This window comes from Biomphalaria glabrata, chromosome 17, assembly GCF_947242115.1.
Source record: "Biomphalaria glabrata chromosome 17, xgBioGlab47.1, whole genome shotgun sequence".
Taxonomy (NCBI): Eukaryota; Metazoa; Mollusca; class Gastropoda; family Planorbidae; genus Biomphalaria; species Biomphalaria glabrata.
Genome location: NC_074727.1, coordinates 11,525,960 through 11,544,205, shown reverse-complemented (window position 1 = coordinate 11,544,205; position 18,246 = coordinate 11,525,960). Strand labels below are relative to the sequence as shown.

The window sequence follows — 18,246 nt, the reverse complement described above, 5'->3', positions numbered from 1 at the left end:
TAGTGCTTCTGATAGTCATTTCTTTTTCTGAGGCAAACTCCACTTTTCTTAAGACATTTTTGTTGGCCTCTTTGTTCAGGCTCTCTCTATGGTCCCAAATGAAGGGAAATAAGCCATTTCAGTTACTTTGATGGAGTTTTTTTTTTTTTGTGCATTTCTTTGATTTCAATTGAGTCTTATTAGCTTTCATTAAAGACAAAATATCTATTGATTAACTTTCCAACAAAGATACAATTTTGTTGGAAAGTTTAATTTATTGATCTTTTTTATATATTTTTTTTTAATTAAAAAAAATGCATTTTATTAATTATTTTTTATTTTGTAGAAATTCTTGTGGCAAGGTGACAATCAATTCTTTATGTATGGGACGAAGGATAGTTTTGCCATTGGTTCTGGAGAGTAAGTTTCTTGTTGACTTCAATACTGACTTTAATGTATTTTTTACACACACGATTCTTTTGTTTTCTTCAATTTTTAGAAAGATGTGATAAAATGCATAGATTTAAAATTATCAGTAAAAAAAAAACAACCTATGGGGGGTGGGGCTGTTTAGCTTTAAGACACCAGTATATTTCTAATTGCTCATTGGCGAAAACTGGAATAGATGCAGAGATTTCTGAAACTAATCCAATTAACAAAATATGAGGGTGAAGCTACAAAATATCCAGTAGAACTTTTGATTATGTTATTTGTTTTTTTAAAAAGGCTACAATTAAACAGAAACATAAACTAAAGTACTTTAGCCTTATTGGTTCATTACTTCAATAAATTCAGGATTTCCTAATAGGAACTGTAATAATAAATGGCTCCAAATCAACACCAATAATAGTAAATTCAGGTGTACCTCAAGGAACAGTCTTAGGCCCACTTTTGTTTCTAATTACATAAATTACCTACCAAATTGCTTTGGTTCAGGAACAAAAGTCAGATTATTTGCAGACGATTACATAATATATTGAACAATAAAAACAACACAAGATACAGAAAGTTTACAAAGAGAATTAGATGAATTACTGAAATGAGAATCAAATTTGAGCATGTCTTTCCACCCAGAAAAATGTCTTTATTAAGAAACTATTAAAAAATCAAACAAATCATTAGGGTTTATTTAAAGAAATTTCTACAAATCAAATAAGAACATAAAACTAAAATGTTATTTAACCTTGGTTAGCCCAATAATAGAATATGCATCCTTTGTTTGGGACCCCTCAACTCAATTAAACATTAAGAAACTGGAACAGACACAAAATAGAGCTGTGAAATTCATAACAAATGGATATTCGCATTTGACTAGAGTAACACCTTTAGTAAAATTACTAAATTTAGAAAGCCTTCAGGATAGAAGACTTTTAAAGTAAAGTTGCAATTATACACATAACACTGAACCATAATCTTCAAATACAAAAACAAAACCTAATAAAATACTCAGAAAGACACAAAGATAAAGGCACATTCCTTGTTCCATATGCTAGGAAAATTTGTGCAAATGCTTCTTCTTCCCTAATGCTATTGGAGCATGGAATGGGTTGCCTGAGTCAGCCAGGAAAACCACTGACTTTGCAGAATTAAAGTTGTTGGTTAATATGCATGACTAGATTGACCTAGGAACACGCATAGGACGTAATAATCTTCTTTTTTTGAAGTAATGCCTGTATTTTATTACATAAGAAGTACTCTTTATTTAAGGATATTTTTTATACCACATAAAATGCAAAATCAGTTGATTTATATTCAATGTGATCTTCATGAAATAAAATGTTAATTCTCAGTCTGGCATTAGGAAAAAGTCTAATTTTCTCTCTCTTCTGCTTAGGGGACTATTTGGTTTGTGGCTTGATGGTGACCTCAACAAAGGACGTTCCCATGAGTGCAGCACATTTCATAATGATGTTTTGTCCAAAGAGGAAGATTTTGTCATCATTGATCTGGAAGTCTGGAGATTTGTTGAGTGAGTCATCAGTTGATTGCTTTTCTCTCATATACTTTTACAAGATCACTCCTTTGTCCTCCAAAAATACAAAAGACATAGCATTGTGAAAATGGACTGAAAACAAAACTAGGACAATAAACTAAAAAAAATTTATTGGTCCAAACAAATGGAAATTTAGTTTGACTACAGTTTTCTACCTCAGCATTACTATTATAACAATATAGATGCAAACACAAACAACATTCATTCTATAACTCAAAATGTCTCTTATCATTAAGTGCTACAGTAGAAAATTCCAATTTGAACAAATAATATTTTTGTTAAAGTTACATAAATAAGAAAGAGAAGTGGAAACCATTTGCTTGAAGTCTTCAGCTTACTTTTACATATACTGCTTACAGTCTTTTTTACAAAGTTTATATCAACTCACTCTGTCTTTCTGGTAAAAAGTTTGTACACGTTATTTCTCCCACACCCAATCTTGGATCAAGATGAAATTTTGCACAATTATTTCTTTAACCTTACTACACAAGAATCAAGAACAAAAATTAACCAGTTTGTTAATTAACTATTGGTAATTAATTATTTTGTTTGGTATCTCAAAAAAGAAATGGTACTTGACTGAAGTGGTGGTATAAGCTGAATTAGTCCCCTGTATAGGCTGTTGTCTGAGGCTTAGTGAACACAAACATGAAATAGAAACAATACAATCTTCCATGCATGTTCATACGCTCTTCGCTAGCAGAGTGGTTACTGTGTTGGCTTGAGGTTGTTGTTTTTTTTATAAATACATTTAAAAAACGATCTTTTCTTTCTCCCCCACCCCTTTCAAACTGGTCTAGACAAGTGATAGGATCATTGCATATTGAGAAAGCTAAAAGCATGAAACTGCGCTAAGCAAAAACAATTTGTATAAATATTTCTAATCGCACAGATTTATTATTGTTAGTCTAGATCTATTACAAATTTAATAACATGACTGATCCAAACTAATTGAAACACTTACTATAAGCTTTGTTGTTTTTTTTAAGTATTTTTTTTTTATTTTGCTTGTTAAAATGTTCTTAAGTATTAGATGTACACATGAATCTTGACATGAATTTTAGTAAAAATCAGAACTACATTTAGCTGTTCAAGGTGTTGCAATGTCCATCTGGTACTTAAAATAACAACCTTCTCCTATGCCGGATGTGAAACACTTGTCATGTGATTTGAAAAGTTCCTGTGAATTTTCTCCCCAGCTCCAGCATGTGAGTTGCACTGAAGGCCTGGCTAACTTGTGCTCCGGATCAGCTTTTCATCCTACAAACAACTCATTGGGCATTGATGTGATTAGACAGAGAGCCCATGTTGGTCATCACCACCATTCCCGAGCTCGGCACTCGACAACATAAAAAAAAGTGGATTGTCAACCTGCCTGTGCAACTGTTTGACTTTTTTCACTTTTTTTTTTGTTTGTTTTGGACAAAATGTTGTTTTTTCTTGGACAAACTCTGTGACTGATATTTGTCTAGACATTCATGTAGCACAGTTGCTAGTACTTCACAGCAATTCACTGTTTCAATAGTTCACAATTCCTGGCTTGACGGCACCTATTCAGTAGTTGTTCTTACTACTCACTCAGTGTTTCATGAGGAAACTCCACAGTGTGTGTCAGGTTGACCTGTCAGTCAGGGCTTGAGTGCTTAGTACTTTTACAATAGTACCTAGCTCTAGCAATGTATGTTTTATACTGAAGAAAAATATATATACCAGTTGAATCTGACTTAGATAAAAAAAAATGTTAATATGATGATGACGTTATGTCTTCTTTGTGTGTATTTGCATGTCTTATATTCCAGTCTGGTTGTTGCATAGGAGTGTAAAGATTACTCAGCCATCTTTTACCTTTACCTAACCTTGCTGGTTTGGAATTAATTATCCAACATCAACCCTGTCAGTGATGTCACAAGCTGGGTTTCTTGCAAGCCTCATTTCTGTGTTCATTATGTTTCAACTTTTTGATGTTTTCTCAAACCAGTTTCTGTGATGTTACTTTTGAATTATGTTTCTATTAATGTTGGTTTGGATTATATTTTTGTTGATTTTTTTTCCTATGTTCTCACACATACTTACATATGTAATTAATGACAGTGATAAATGAGTCTTTTATTAATATATATTCTAAAAGTATAGTGATATAAGGAAATGTGGTAGCAATAAGGAGCCTTGAAATGTCAGAAAATTTACCCTTTCTCTCCATAGTTATTTACCACATTCTGGTGGAATCAACGTTGGTATCGTCTGTTATGAGAGAAAGAGTTAAGAGGAAGAAAGATTACTGTTGCCAAGTAAATAATTAAAATTGCATTGAGCTACAAGCAAAATTGATTTTAAAAAATTGATTCAACAGTGCTGAAAAGTGTAAAAAAATAAATATTTATATGGTTTATTAAAGTAGTTTGCTTATTAAGATTTCCAAATAGTTGTCTATCATTGATTTGCCTCTATTGGCCTGTATAAAAATATCTGGTAGGAGTAGAAACCTTAAGAAAAACAACATAATATTCTTCTTAATTTCTTACTTGTTTCTTCATTCAGGTCCACATCACTATTACGATTTAATTATTTTAGCCATCAATAATTGGTCGATTTCAGATGAGCTCTGTTCTAGGTTCGACATTTACTTGTCTAGTATTTACCTATTTGTAGAGCTCTGTTCTAAGTTCGACATTTACTTGTCTAGTATTTATCTATTTGTGGACTGTGATGTTTATTGCTTTTATTGACCCAGACAATCTATAGTGCAGTGAAATGTATATCAAAATAAAATGTGAATGGCATTAGTGGACGGTACACACACTGTGAAATCTCTTATGTCTCGTTTAAAAAAGATTATTTCTTAACCAACATTTAGCCATTGAGGATTGCACCTCTTATTACTATTATGATCTTTTTTCCCCCCTGTCAATGATTTCCTTGTACATTACCCTGTAGCCAAAACCAATCTTTTTTCATATGTTCCATTAAAATAAAGCAAAAAAAAATGTTGGGCTTTCATGATTTATTATTCTGAGATTCAGTTCATGTTAAGACATTTTGGTTTCAGAACTTGATTCCATGTGGCTCTTCTTAGTTTGTATTTGTATTTCTTGTTCTTTATATTGTCTTATCCAGAGCCAATTTGTTTTTTTCATATTAACTTAGGTGTATGCCTGACTATTACCGTTTTGTAGGTGTATGCCTATTTCCACTTTGTTTCATTATTGCAACAATTTCCTGCATTGAACACTTTGTGTGTGTACACCTGCTATAATTGTGATACAATTATTTTCTGATATAAGTGATTGTGTTAAGCTATTATCACTCACAGAATTTAAATTTTACACAATGAGATTAAGCAATATCACTTTTTTTTTTCTCTTTAAAATCCCTTTAATTTTAGCCAAACACAAGTGCTTTTTTTTTTTTTTTTTTTATAAGATTTTAGTTTTGAATAGCCTGTGCTGTCTGAGGTGGAATGTGTGACGCATTGCTTGGCTATCTATCAAGGGGCTTCGAGTTTGAATCTCAGCTCAAGCTGATTTGTGTTTGCTAAGCACCTAAAGGCAGCACGGAAACCTTCTAGATACCCCACATGTCCAATCAAGAGATTGGAGCCTGGCACACTGATTAGCTATATGGCACGAAAATTTTATTTTTAAAAAGTAAATAAGGCAATTTTTTGCAGTCTATGTATGGAACCCAGAAAAACAATATAGTAAATTAAGCAATTATTTGCTTTTCATAAATTAACTTTAAATATCTTAAGTAAAAAAGACAAAATTAACACAGATATATGTGTTATATTCTAAATTTCTGTTTTGTAGTAACATCCGACCACAAAAGTTATGAAGAAGAAAAATTGTGTTCTGGTTACTTATCTTTCATCTATTTTCATTGGAAACTTTATAGTTATACAGAATAAAACTGATTCCCCATCTTTGTTAGACAAGCCTCATAGTGTTCAATTTCTATTCTGTTTAGTAATACTTGCAAAGTTGTGCCAGACAAGGGTGTAACCTGTTCCTTTCACACATGCTGTGTGACCTTGTATACTCAAGTACTAAGTGTTATATACTTACGTGCTCAATATGTGTGCAGTTCTGTGAAGACAATATTGCCTAGCATTCATCATTCAATCTGTTTTACATGGTTGTACATTTGGTATACAGAAAAATTATTGGAATCATAAGGAAAAATAATATTGTTTAGTAAGATACAAATATTACTTATAAAACAAATAAACAAAAACAAAGGATTGTGTTTTAAAATATTTGGAAATACAAATCTATAAAAAGACGTGTTTCTTTTTATTTAGTCAAAATAACATTGTTCCCTTGCTTCATAAAGGGCTTTCAACAATACACAAAAAGCTTGATACCTATAATTATAGTAAAGATTTTCTATTACGTTCACATGCAGTATTTGGTATTATTCTTCTTAAAAGAATTTGTTCTAGGTCTTATCACTTAGATAATTTGTCATATTTTGCATTCCATCCATGATTTTTTTCTGTTCTCATTCAATGAATAAAAAAAAATACTTTTTTCTAATACATGTACAAAATAGTTACAGTAATGATGGAATCATACTTCTGCTGTTTATTGAAGCTTGTCATCAGACCATGTACCAATCTGGTTTAATCCAGGGATGAACTTATCTCCATCACACCATTTAACTGGTACTCTGGTTTAATCCAGAGCTATCAAGTTTAAACTCATCTTTATTTCTATAGCATTATTACAGTTGTCGGCGTTGATACATTTATATAAATTTGGATTTGAGATACTTGTTTTGTATGCTTGTCATTTGTTCAGTACATTTAGCAAAGATTGCATACACTTTATTGTAATTGGCTGTGCTTGTGTTACATGTATTACGTCAACTTTAGCTAAACTGCGTCTATGTTAGGTACATGTTTATGTTAGCCACAATTACAAGATTTAGACTTTTGCCAAAGTTCTTGTTTGTTTATCTGTTGTTCTTGTACTATTGTCAGCCTATGACAATAAAAAAAAATGGGGTGATGACAGCCATTTCTTCTGCCAAGGCTTTATGCAGCTATTTGTTAATCATGTTTGATGTTAATTGTCTTAGTTGACAATCTTGCCAGTTTGCTGTAAAGAGTGAATACTAACATTCTATTTCAATGACCTTTCACCTCTTCTTGTTATCAAACTATTATATGCTGTTGAGTTACTAACAGACAAAATCTGTATTTAAACCAGAACTCAAAGACAAAAGTGTAGCAAATAATAATAATAAGGCTTGTCTTCGAGTCGGAAGATTAATGAGGAATGCAGTATTTCTAGTGGCTACGCAAATAAAGATAGACTAAAAAGTATTATTTAGTATCAGTAGAAGTTTCATTCTTGGTCTATGATTAATAATTAGGAGTTCACAATATTGTTTACTAGATAATGGATGGATCAGGTGAGAACTGCATCTTTGATTCTTTCAATCTTCATCACCATGCTGTCAGCTGTTGTTGGGTATAACACCCTTTGGATTCATGTCACTACTATTTCTTCAGATTTAAACATTACATGTGAATACTTCATTTTAATTTTCCTTATTGAGATTATGAAGGATGGGTGATTACTATCATAATTTCTTGAACTCCTGAGTGTCATGATTTATCAAGATCATTTTCACAAAAATAAAAATGTTCACGGACAAAAGGACATGTATTTGTTACAGCTGAACTTGATGCCTAATGAAGAACAATTCTTAGGTTTCTGCAGTCTTGTCCAACATAATGTGAGGGCTTCACACTAAGCTCTGTTGAGCATGGTTACACTCATTGAGTTACTTTAAAAAGCATGAAACATGAACTGATAAATAATGTTGAGGTAATAACTTCTTTAAATCTGAACTACAAGGGAAACAAATGTGTTCTTCTTTTTATTAGAACTAGATTGTTTGTACATTTGGCTATTAGATGAATATTTAGGTCTCAAAAATAGAGATATATTCCTAGACAATATCGGCTGTGTTTTAGAAATTAGAGATGTAACTATAACATGTTCAAATTTTTGGCTATGTTTAGAAATTAGAGATGTTACTATCACATGTTCAAATTTTTGGATGTGTTTAGAAATTAGAGATGTAACTATCACATGTTCAAATTTTTGGCTGTGTTTAGAAATTAGAGATGTAACTATCACATGTTCAAATTTTTGGCTGTGTTTAGAAATTAGAGATGTTACTATCACATGTTCAAGTTTTCCTTCAAAATTAAAAAAAAAAGTTTGGTTCCACTTTTTTTTTCCCATTGTGTTTGTATGTTTGTGTGTTGTCCAGAAAATGTTTTGTGAATGCTGCGTTGACTTCATTTTAGATTCACTTTGTTTAGTTTGGGTCTTTTAGCTAATCTCTTTGTGCACATGTGAAATATATTTCTGTGATTTGTCGGTGTTTTTGTTATTGTCTTTGGTATCTGATTGGGTGGACTTGATGACCTATGGTTTATATAATTATGATCATTGTTATTTAAAATTAATAAATTCAGCTTTATTTTGACAAATTGTTTTGTTTCTCTTTTAATTTACATGTACTTTTTTTTATTGTACTCAAATGCATTAAGTAGAAATGATCTTATGAGACAGCAGTCTTCATGACAGATGAGGTCCATCCATTTCCAAAGTTAAAGCAATATGTGTTTTGGTCAGTAAATGTCTTCTTTTTTTTTTTCAGCATATAGTCAAGTGCCCTTCACCCTACTTGCCGATATTGTTACTAATTAAACATGTAAACTCAAGACAAATATTCTGTGGTTGTGTTTAAGAGACGTCCTAACATTTTGAAGGAAAACTCCAAGCCTTCTTCAGGATTCCAACATAAACCATCCTTTTGGTGGGAACTCTTGACAACTTGCTTCGGCTACCACATTTACTGTGTCAACCAAAATAAATCTTACTTTTGTTTTAGACTATAACTGATTGAAATTATTACTTTTGTTAATGGTTAGTGCAAATGCTTGTCCAGTTAAAAGATAACTGTATTTGAGACTTGCTATAGTCCTGTCAGGTTTTGAGGAGAACAGAAGACTGGGTTACCACAGGGTTACCAGAAAAAAAAAGAGGGCGTGTCCTAAAGTGTAGAAATGTCCGGCTTTCGCTGTTTATTTCATTAGCATAGTCTCGCCTACTATTCGTCAAGCAACTTAAAATCTTTCATAACATCTGATTTAAAGACACAACCTCGCTCATTAAAATTGTAGAAAAATGCCAAGTTCTACTTCAGCTCTTTCATGAACAGGTGCACAACCGTTCAGAAGAAACCTGCTACTCAGAGCTTCGGAAGAACACTTTTTTTTTCTTTTGCATTCCCTAGCAAAATGATAAACGTCTTCTCCAGATAAGCCACAGTGGACTCATAGTAAATGACTCAGTAGAAAGGGGAAAAAAGTGTGGTGCTAAGTTCTACATATATATTTATGCGAATGTCCAGTTCTACGTATAGGCCTATATTTACGCCAATGTCCAGTTCTACATATAGGCCTATATTTACGCGAAAGATGAACCACTACAAAGAGTAGTTTCGTCTGAGAAATATAGCACTTAATACGCCTGTAATTTACAGAAATGTGTCATCAAATACAGATTGTAAGCATAGTCTTTAAAGTTATTTTTCTTAGCCTCCTTGCTTGGCTCTGTCGACTTGCTAAGCTCGTGCTAACCTTAGGTTCACCTGTCATGTTAATCTTATGATTTCAGTGGGCTACTTTAATTGTTTTCTGATAACTGGTAATGTAAACAGTTAACAGACTAACAAAAATACATGCATTTCATTTAAGTTAGTAGTTAGGCTTTTAAAGATCTAATTTTTCTTTAGCCATGTTGTTGTTTTTTTAATCACGCGTTGCCTTCCATTGACCCTTTCAGTAGTGTCTACGGTTAGTGTGGAAATACTAGTGCACAAGATGAGTGTGACTCGACTTGTGGTTAAACAGGCAAACATTTAAGATCATTACTTTTCTGAGACAGAAGATCGATTTCCAAGATTTATACGGCGAATTCCCTTACAGCATGAAGAAGAACTGCATACATAACAATATCACACGAAATTAGGCTGAGTTTCCAGTCCAGATCTAGGTCTGAGATTTAATTATTCCTCGAAACAAAACGTTTTTCAATCAAAAATAGTATTTTCAGTTTAAGTAGGCCAAATTTTTATCGGGTTATGATTTCAATATCTGCAGTGTACGTTCAACTTTTTGTTTAAATGCTTGAAACTAAGCATTCTATCTATTTCGTTGTTCATCTTGTCTCTCGCGATAACGCTAGGCCTATTTATTTACGTTTATCTCCGGCCCTTATCTTGTCTCTCAACAAGCATAGATCATAAAGTATGACATCACAACAATAGTTAGGGCTCATGTCCCTAAAGTATCTTTTACATCGGCAGTCTCATGACCTGGTGTATTTATCTTCAAACTTTCTAAGCATTATCTTTTAATGTTGATTTGGTCCCATACGCTAATCCTCAAACTAGACAATTATGTAAAGCATGGGCGTAGCCGGGGGGGGGAGGATTGGGGTTCAGCCTTTCCCCCCGAAATGAAATCACCCCCCCTAACCCCCCGCAGGGCGGGGGACGGAATTTAGTGACTGATTTTTTGTATTAATTTTGTTTATTTTAGGTGAGATTTTAATACTAAACTATCACTTGCCCCAGCGCGCCAAGGGGTTTTTGTGTTTAAAACCCCCTAACAGGGGGGTTAGCAGTTAAATCCCCCTCATATATAAGACAAAACAAAAATAATTAATGCAAACGACAATCTCCAAATTCCAAGAGCATAGCTAAGGAAAATTTTGAATTTAAAACCCCCTCCGAAATTTACGATAAAACCCTCTCTTCAATATAAGACTATCCATACATCAGTCACCAGATTCTATGAACATAGCCAAGGGGTTTGTGTATAAAACCCCCTCCAGCGGGGTTTATAGTTAAAAACCATCTCTTCAATATAAAAAAGCAAATTACATACTCAAAATTCTATGAGCGTAGCCAAAGGGGGTTTGAGTTTAAACCCCTCCTCAGCGGAATTTGAAGCTAAAAAATACTTCTTCCATATAAAAAAAAAAGCAAATCACACACTTAAAATTAATTCTATTCTATATTCTATATATATAAAAAAAAGAAAAATACTCACTCAAAATGCTATGATCGGAGCCATAGGGGGTTTTGAGCTTAAACCCCCATCCAGCGGGGTTTGAAGCTAAAAAATACGTCCTCAATATAAAAAAAAGCAAATTACACACTCAAAATGCTACGGTTGTAGCCATATGGAGTTTTGAGTTTAAACCACCCTTCAGCGGCGTTTGAAGCTAAAAAAAAAAAATCCTCTTCAATATAAAAAAATAGGAAATTACACACTCAAAATTCTATGAGCGTCGCCAAGCCAATGGGGGGGGGGGGTGACTTTAAACTCCCTCCTCCAGAGGGCTTTTTTTTTTAAAGGTTTTGAGTTTAAATACTCCCATACAGAGAGTTTTGAGGTTGAAAACTCTTCTTTTAAATTTTATTCCAAATCAAACTACAGTCACCAAATTCTATGACCGTAGCTAATGGGGTTTTGAATTTAAAAAAAAACAAAAACTCCCCAGATTTTTAGTTTAATCCCCCCTTCCCAAATGATTTTGACGACACAACTTCCCTTTTTTATATAAAATTTAAATCCAACTACAGTCACCTAATTCCAAGCGCGTAGCCATAGAGGTTACACATTTCTACCAGTGGCTGGGCTTCATTAATAAAGTGCAGTGAATAGTCATCCGCGAAATTGAAAAAGTCTAAATGTGGCTCCAGAAAGATGGCTAATACGGATTTTAGGAGTCAGTTATATCGGGTCTCAATCAAAGAAATCCTAGAACTGGGAGTTGACCCCTTAATAAGGTTGTGACAGAGCGTCGCATGAGGTTTGCGGGTTGGTGTGTGTTGAATGCAAAACTAAGTGGAATATACATTGTGGTCTCTCTGTGCTTTTTTCCTTTTAACTTATAATTAGACTTATGTCATTGTCTATTAGATGAGTGACTGCCTTAGATTTACAATAGGCCTATATACATGTGCGTTGTACGTTAGGTTTCTATAGGCACATAGGCCTATATACTCTCATTACTGTCTATAAGTCTCTCTCTATTTTTTTTTTCACTTCTGAAGACTACTTCCCTCTACAAAGGCTGAAAATTGTTTTATTTCTTACTAGTCGACCCACGGCGTAGCATACGCCGCTATTTTGCAGGGCCGGCCTTAAGGCACTGCAACCTATGCGACCGCAGTGGGCCCGCATTTTCATAGGCCCCACGCTAATCCTAGGTGTGAATTATTAAATTAAACCATTTTATAACTTATAACAGATTTTCCTCCTGGAAATCTCCTGATATTGCAAAATATTCGAAAAAGTCCTGGATATCTTTTGAAGAATCTTTTTAAAATCTTTTGAAAACTCATAAAAAATCTCCTGAAATATGGACAAAATTGTCATTTTGGGGTGTCATTCAATATGGAAAACGCCAATCCTTCGCGCGATTAAAAAAAAAACTGCATTATACAATACCCGTAATTGTGGAATCTGGTGAAAGAAGCTTCTCGCGCCTCAAACTAATGAAAAATTACTTGAGGTCAACAATTCTCAAAGATAGATTGAAATATTTGGTAATTCTTGCTACTGGTCGTGATCTATGTAGGAAACAGAATTTGTACGATATACTGTATGACTTCGCTACACGCTCGTAAAGAAATTCTGTACGTAGTAAAGAATGAATGAAATGCAAAGACGAATTTATTTTCTAATACAAACTCTTAATTTTCACTTATTATTTTCACTTATTATCCATATCCCTACCCAAAACTTAGCCCCGCGAAATCCGTTTCGCAACAATGGTTAAGTCCGGCCCTGCTATTTAGTGACGGGTGAAAACAGAGTAGATTGCTTGTTCTCCCTCCCCCCTCTTACGTGGGGTAACTCTAGTCCGACTTGCAGAAATAAAAGAGTGATCTTTTCTTTAAACTGTTGAGCCATGAAGAGAATTATGCCTATATATAATATATAGATATTGCGCATTAATAAGGCTTAGACTGTTTTATTGATCCCTACCGATAACTCATATATGACAACCCCTTCTATTTTACCCCACCAATAAAATCAAATCTTTATAAGGTTGTCAGCTGTTTATTGTTAGTAAATGCTATGTGTGTGTGTGGGGGGGGGGGTAAGATTTGCTTAAGAAGTCAGTATCGTAATGTATGTAAAGCCAGTGTGACATTTTAACGTAGCCTATCTTGCTATCTAATTTTATCGTATGCCTCTACATTAGGTCTGTTATACTATAACACTGTTTTTAAAAAATATCAAACATAGCCTACGTACGTGCGTAGCTATAGGTCCACTTACGCTACTAAACTTTTTTTTTAATTCTTAAACTACTTTTTTTTTTAAACCCTAGAATGCCTCAATTTTTTAATGATGGTCTTAAGAAAAGAAAAAAAAAGACAGACATTTTTGTCTTTATCAGACAAAGAAAAAAAGAAATGACGTATGGTTTTATATAATTAAGCATGGTTTGTTAGATTTATAAGTTAGTCTTGCCAGCGCAGGCATATTTTAGAGCGCAGACACCTTTGATGAGTGTGTTCGAGGAGCCTTTTAGGCCTAACGTATGTGTTTGTCTGAATCAGATTTGGCAAAATATGTAGATCGCAAATTGGACTGCGTATTCATGTAAAATAGGCTTACTGCACTCGCCTTTAATCTTCGCCTTTAAGAAAATGCTTTATTAGCTGTTAACTTCTCTTCTGGAATAAACATAGAGAGTTGAAAGTTTTCGGGCTAGGTTTTGGGCTAGGTTTATACAGTTTGTCAATGGGGATTTAAAAAAAAAAAGAGCCACAACTAAAAGCTAGTAGCTGATATACGAATGAAATGACTAGATCTATCTGTTAAATAGAGTCACAAACACAATGTTATGTTTAGTGCAGCCTACAATAGGCTATAGTGTCTAGTATGCCCTACTGTGGGGCTAAAGTTTCATGAAACATCCGTGGATTACTGACACAGAGTCTCTCTCGCTCTCTCTCTCTCTCTCTCTCTCTCTCTGCCAATGGTGACGGTGGGAAGAAGTTAGCGATTGGTTCTGAATGGTGCAAGATAGGTGGCAGTGTCATCAGCGGCCCTGAACGTGAGACTGAAAGGTTGTGTCATTGTAGTGAGTTAGATTTTGTTAAAAAATAGTATTACTTTTATTAAATTATTACATTAATTTGATCTCAAATCCACTTGATTGTGTCTATGTTAGGCCTATAATATTGTTCACCAAGACGTTATTCAAGTTATTTCAAGTTGTATTAGTTAAGACATGATACGCCTACAGGCCTTCCCATAATCTATACAGTCCTCAGGCAACGCCGCCTGCGCTGGCTCGGACATGTTCGACGGATGGAGGATAATCGCATCCCGAAAATCATTCTGTCCGGGCAACTTGCGTCTGGCTCAAGAAAAACTGGTCGCCCAGTTGATGTTGTTACGTTGATGTGGTAAAAAGGGATTTAAAATCAGTAAACAATGATACTGACGATTGGGAAGACATAGCCTTAGACCGTACTAGTTGGAGATAGAGACGGTGACCAAGAAAGCTATAGACAGCGAGAAAACATGGGCCCGGATTCTTGAAGAAAAGCGTGCCACACGGAAAATGGCCAGCTCCTCTACCACCAAAGCGAAAGCCACCTTGACCTGCAATATATGTGGACGGGATTGTCTCTCCAAAATAGGGCTCCACAGCCATATGAAAAAGTGTTCGAGATGAACCATAGTCATTTCACGACTGAAGGAGGCCAAACAATGAATGAATGAACGCCTACAGCAGTTTAATTGTCTACCAGCAGTTTGGTGCTACAAGTCAACGACCGTCAACAATAATTACTCTAAGTCCTTCAAGCCAATCTCCTCCCCAAAATACCCCCCCCCCCAAAAAAAATATGCTTAGCTTGCATTTGTTGAAGTAAAAAAAAAAGCGAGGGGGGATATTCAAGAATGAGTGAACCTACATGCTTTAGTGGAATATTATTTATTTACAGAATGAAAATAAAAACAAACGATCGATCAAAAGAGAAAAAAAAAAGAAGATTGTACGTTAACGATTAATTTTGGGTTAAATCCTAAATCCCATGCAACAGCTGTTTTCAGCACGCAGACCATCATATATATGCACCCATTCTATAGAAATCTATGTGAAGGACTAGTTGCTCATGAAAAAGACAAATTCAAGCTAAAATTGATTTTTTTTCTTTTCCATCGATATTGAGCCGGTCTATTTCTTTTTCAAGTCTCCATGCATGTTTTTCTGTAAATTCTAATGCTTTTCATTTGACACCCAATAAGAAATTAATATAGGCCCTACTTACAGTTATTCTTCTAAAAGTAAATGCAAATCTACACACATGTTACCAACCTAGGCCTACCCACCCACCTATCTATCTATCTATCTATCTATCTATCTATCTATCTATCTATCTATCTATCTATCTATCTATCTATCTATCTATCTATTTTATTTGGGGCCACCCAGTTCACTTCACCTTGGGCCTTAATTAGCCTACTTAAGACCGGCACTGATCCTACACATAATTACCCGGAAAAGTAGGATATGTTGCATAGGATACAATAAGAGGACCTAATTGTTATAAATAATAAAAAAAATATTATAGCTAAAAAGTACTGAAAGGCCTATCATCGCTCCCTTATCTTTTATTTAGCCCATATATACAATATTAATACTTTTGACATCTGCTAGCTGAATGCTGCTAAACTTAGACCCAAGCCCGACTAAACTGCTTTTACTAAGAGATGAGGGCGGATACCTGGTGCCATGGGCGTAGCCGGGGGTGCCCTCAAACCCCCTCCCCCCGAAATGAACCCCCCACCTATCCGCAGTTGGGGGGGGGCAGAATTTAGTGACTGATATTTTGCTTTGATTTTGTTTATTTTAGGTGAGATTTTAATCCTAAACCATCACTGGCCCCAGCGCAATAATAATGCAAACGAAAATCCACAAATTCCGAAAGCCTAGCAAAGGAAGATTTTGATTTTAAAACCACCTCCGAAATTTACGATAAAACCCTTTTTCAGTATAAGACTATCCATTCATCAGTTACCAGATTCTATGAGCGTGCCGAGAGAGGTTTTGTGTTTAAAACACCCCCTCCAGCAGGGTTTGTAGCTTAAAACCACTTATTCAATAAAAAAAAAAGCAAATTAGGCCTACACATTCAAAATTCTATGAGCGTAGCCACAGGGCGTTTTTGAGTTTAAACCCCCCTCCAGTGGGGTTTGAAGTTAGAAAATAGGCCTACCTCATCAATATATAAAAAAAAAAACAACAACAACAAATTACGCACTCAAAATGCTATGAGCGTTGCTAAAGGGGGTTTTGAGTTTAAACCCACCTTCAGAGGGGTTTGATGCTAAAAAAAAATACTTCTTCAATATAAAAAGGCAAATTACACACTAAAATTATTTGAGCGTAGATAAGTTAATTGGGGGTTTTGAGTTTAAACCCCTCTCCTACAGATGACTTTTTTTTAAAGTTTAAAACACCTCCAGATGGTTTTGAATTTATAATCCCCTTACAGAGCGTTTTGAGGTGGAAAACCCCTATCTTCATATATTATTTTAAACAAACTAAAGTTACCATGACCGTAGCTAAATGGGGTTTTGAATTTAAAAAAAAAAAAAAAAAAAAACTCCAGAGATTTATTAGTTTAAAACCTTCAACAGATGATTTTGACGATAAAACTTTCCTTTTGGATATAAAATCTAAAGCAAACTACAGTCATCTAATTCCAAGAACTTATTCAAGAGAGTTTACACATATCTACCAGTGGCGGGGCTCCATTAATAAAGTGCAGTAAATAGTCATCTGCCGAAATTGAAAAACACTAAATGTGGCTCAACAAAGATGGTTAAGACAGATTTTAGTAGTCAGTTATAGAGATCGGGTCTAAATCAAGGAAATCCTATACCGAACTGAGGTTTGCGGGACATCTTTCTCCGACAAAATGAATTACGCATAATAAGAGTTGCGATGACATCCTAGTACAACTTGGTGCCACACATTCATGGAGGTCCTCAGAGCAGGTGGGAAGAGGCTTCAGACATTAATAGTGACAGATTTTTGTGGAAGCAGCTTGACGGCTAATGCGCCGAACGGCGCGGGAGATCTAAGTCAGTAAGAATAGCACATTAGGTTTTTGAAATAAAACTTTTAATAGCAGGAAAATGCACTGTAGATACCTCAGAATATGCATTGTTGGCTTTCAATACCAGAAATAGTGCTTGGTGGCGGGGCTCCGGCCCGCGCCGGGAGAGCTCCTAGCGCTCCCCCAGGCCCCCTCACTGTCAATGGCGGGAAGTCTTCAATTTTTCCACTAACTCCAGGAATAACCTATTCTAGGGCACAATAAATGTCTTCCGAAAAAATGAAGGGTCAAATGTAATAAAGATTATGTACACATACATACATACATACATACATACATATAAATATTTTTTGGCGGGGGGGGGGGGGAGAGGGAGAAAAAAATACCCCCCCTCCCGAAAACAAACCTGGCTACGCCCATGCTGTAGATACCTCAAAATATGCATTTTTTGGGGGCTTTAAATACCAGAAATAGTGCTTGGAGGTGGGGCTCCGCTCCGAACCCCTCTGGGAGAGCTCACTTGTTGGCAAAGGCGGGGTGTCTACAATTTTTCCACTAACTCCTGGAGAACCTATTCTATGGTGCAATAAACGTCTTCCGAAAGGATGAAGGGTCAAAATGTAATAAGATTAATTATGTACACACATATATGTTTTAAAATCCTGGCTACGGCCATGCCTGGTGCCTCGGAACGGAAAGCTTCTGGCAGATGGAGCTCGTTAGCCTAATAAGGCAATTCGTCTACTATGTCTTCAACACCGTTGCAAGAGACAAACACGATGAAAAATTAGGAGTGGAACCCCTGAGGCATTGGAAGTACTCTCTTTGATATTCCCTCCGACAACCTTCTGCAACTCAGTTTGTGCCAAATGTAATGCGAAGCATTCCTTTGGATCACATCAGAAAATTAAAGAGAAGGACTTCCATGATCCCTTTAGGCCCAGGAATAATGCACCCCAGAGCGGCTAAAACAATACGAGATAGTTTCCAGTTACGGGTTACAATTCTAGTTGAATGATAGCTCAATTAATTAGGATAAAAATATATAGCGAGGAGAAGACTTATTTTTAGCAATAGTCCGCACCAATCCA

The 18,246-nt window shown here is 35.0% G+C and overlaps 1 protein-coding gene across 12 annotated transcripts in view; it reads left to right on the top strand.

Annotated features, from left to right (window-relative positions):
- LOC106055549 (oxidation resistance protein 1-like) overlaps window positions 1–8,477 on the top strand; it is a 94,963-nt gene extending 86,486 nt beyond the window's left edge. For all 12 annotated transcript variants that reach the window (XM_056015732.1, XM_056015730.1, XM_056015724.1 and 9 more), the window contains 3 exons: window positions 326–399; window positions 1,814–1,948; window positions 3,172–8,477. In XM_056015732.1, coding sequence (XP_055871707.1) covers window positions 326–399; window positions 1,814–1,948; window positions 3,172–3,184 — 222 coding nt within the window. In that variant the 3' untranslated portion in view covers window positions 3,185–8,477. The remainder of the gene's footprint in view (window positions 1–325; window positions 400–1,813; window positions 1,949–3,171) is intronic.
- The last annotated feature ends 9,769 nt before the right edge of the window (window positions 8,478–18,246 follow it).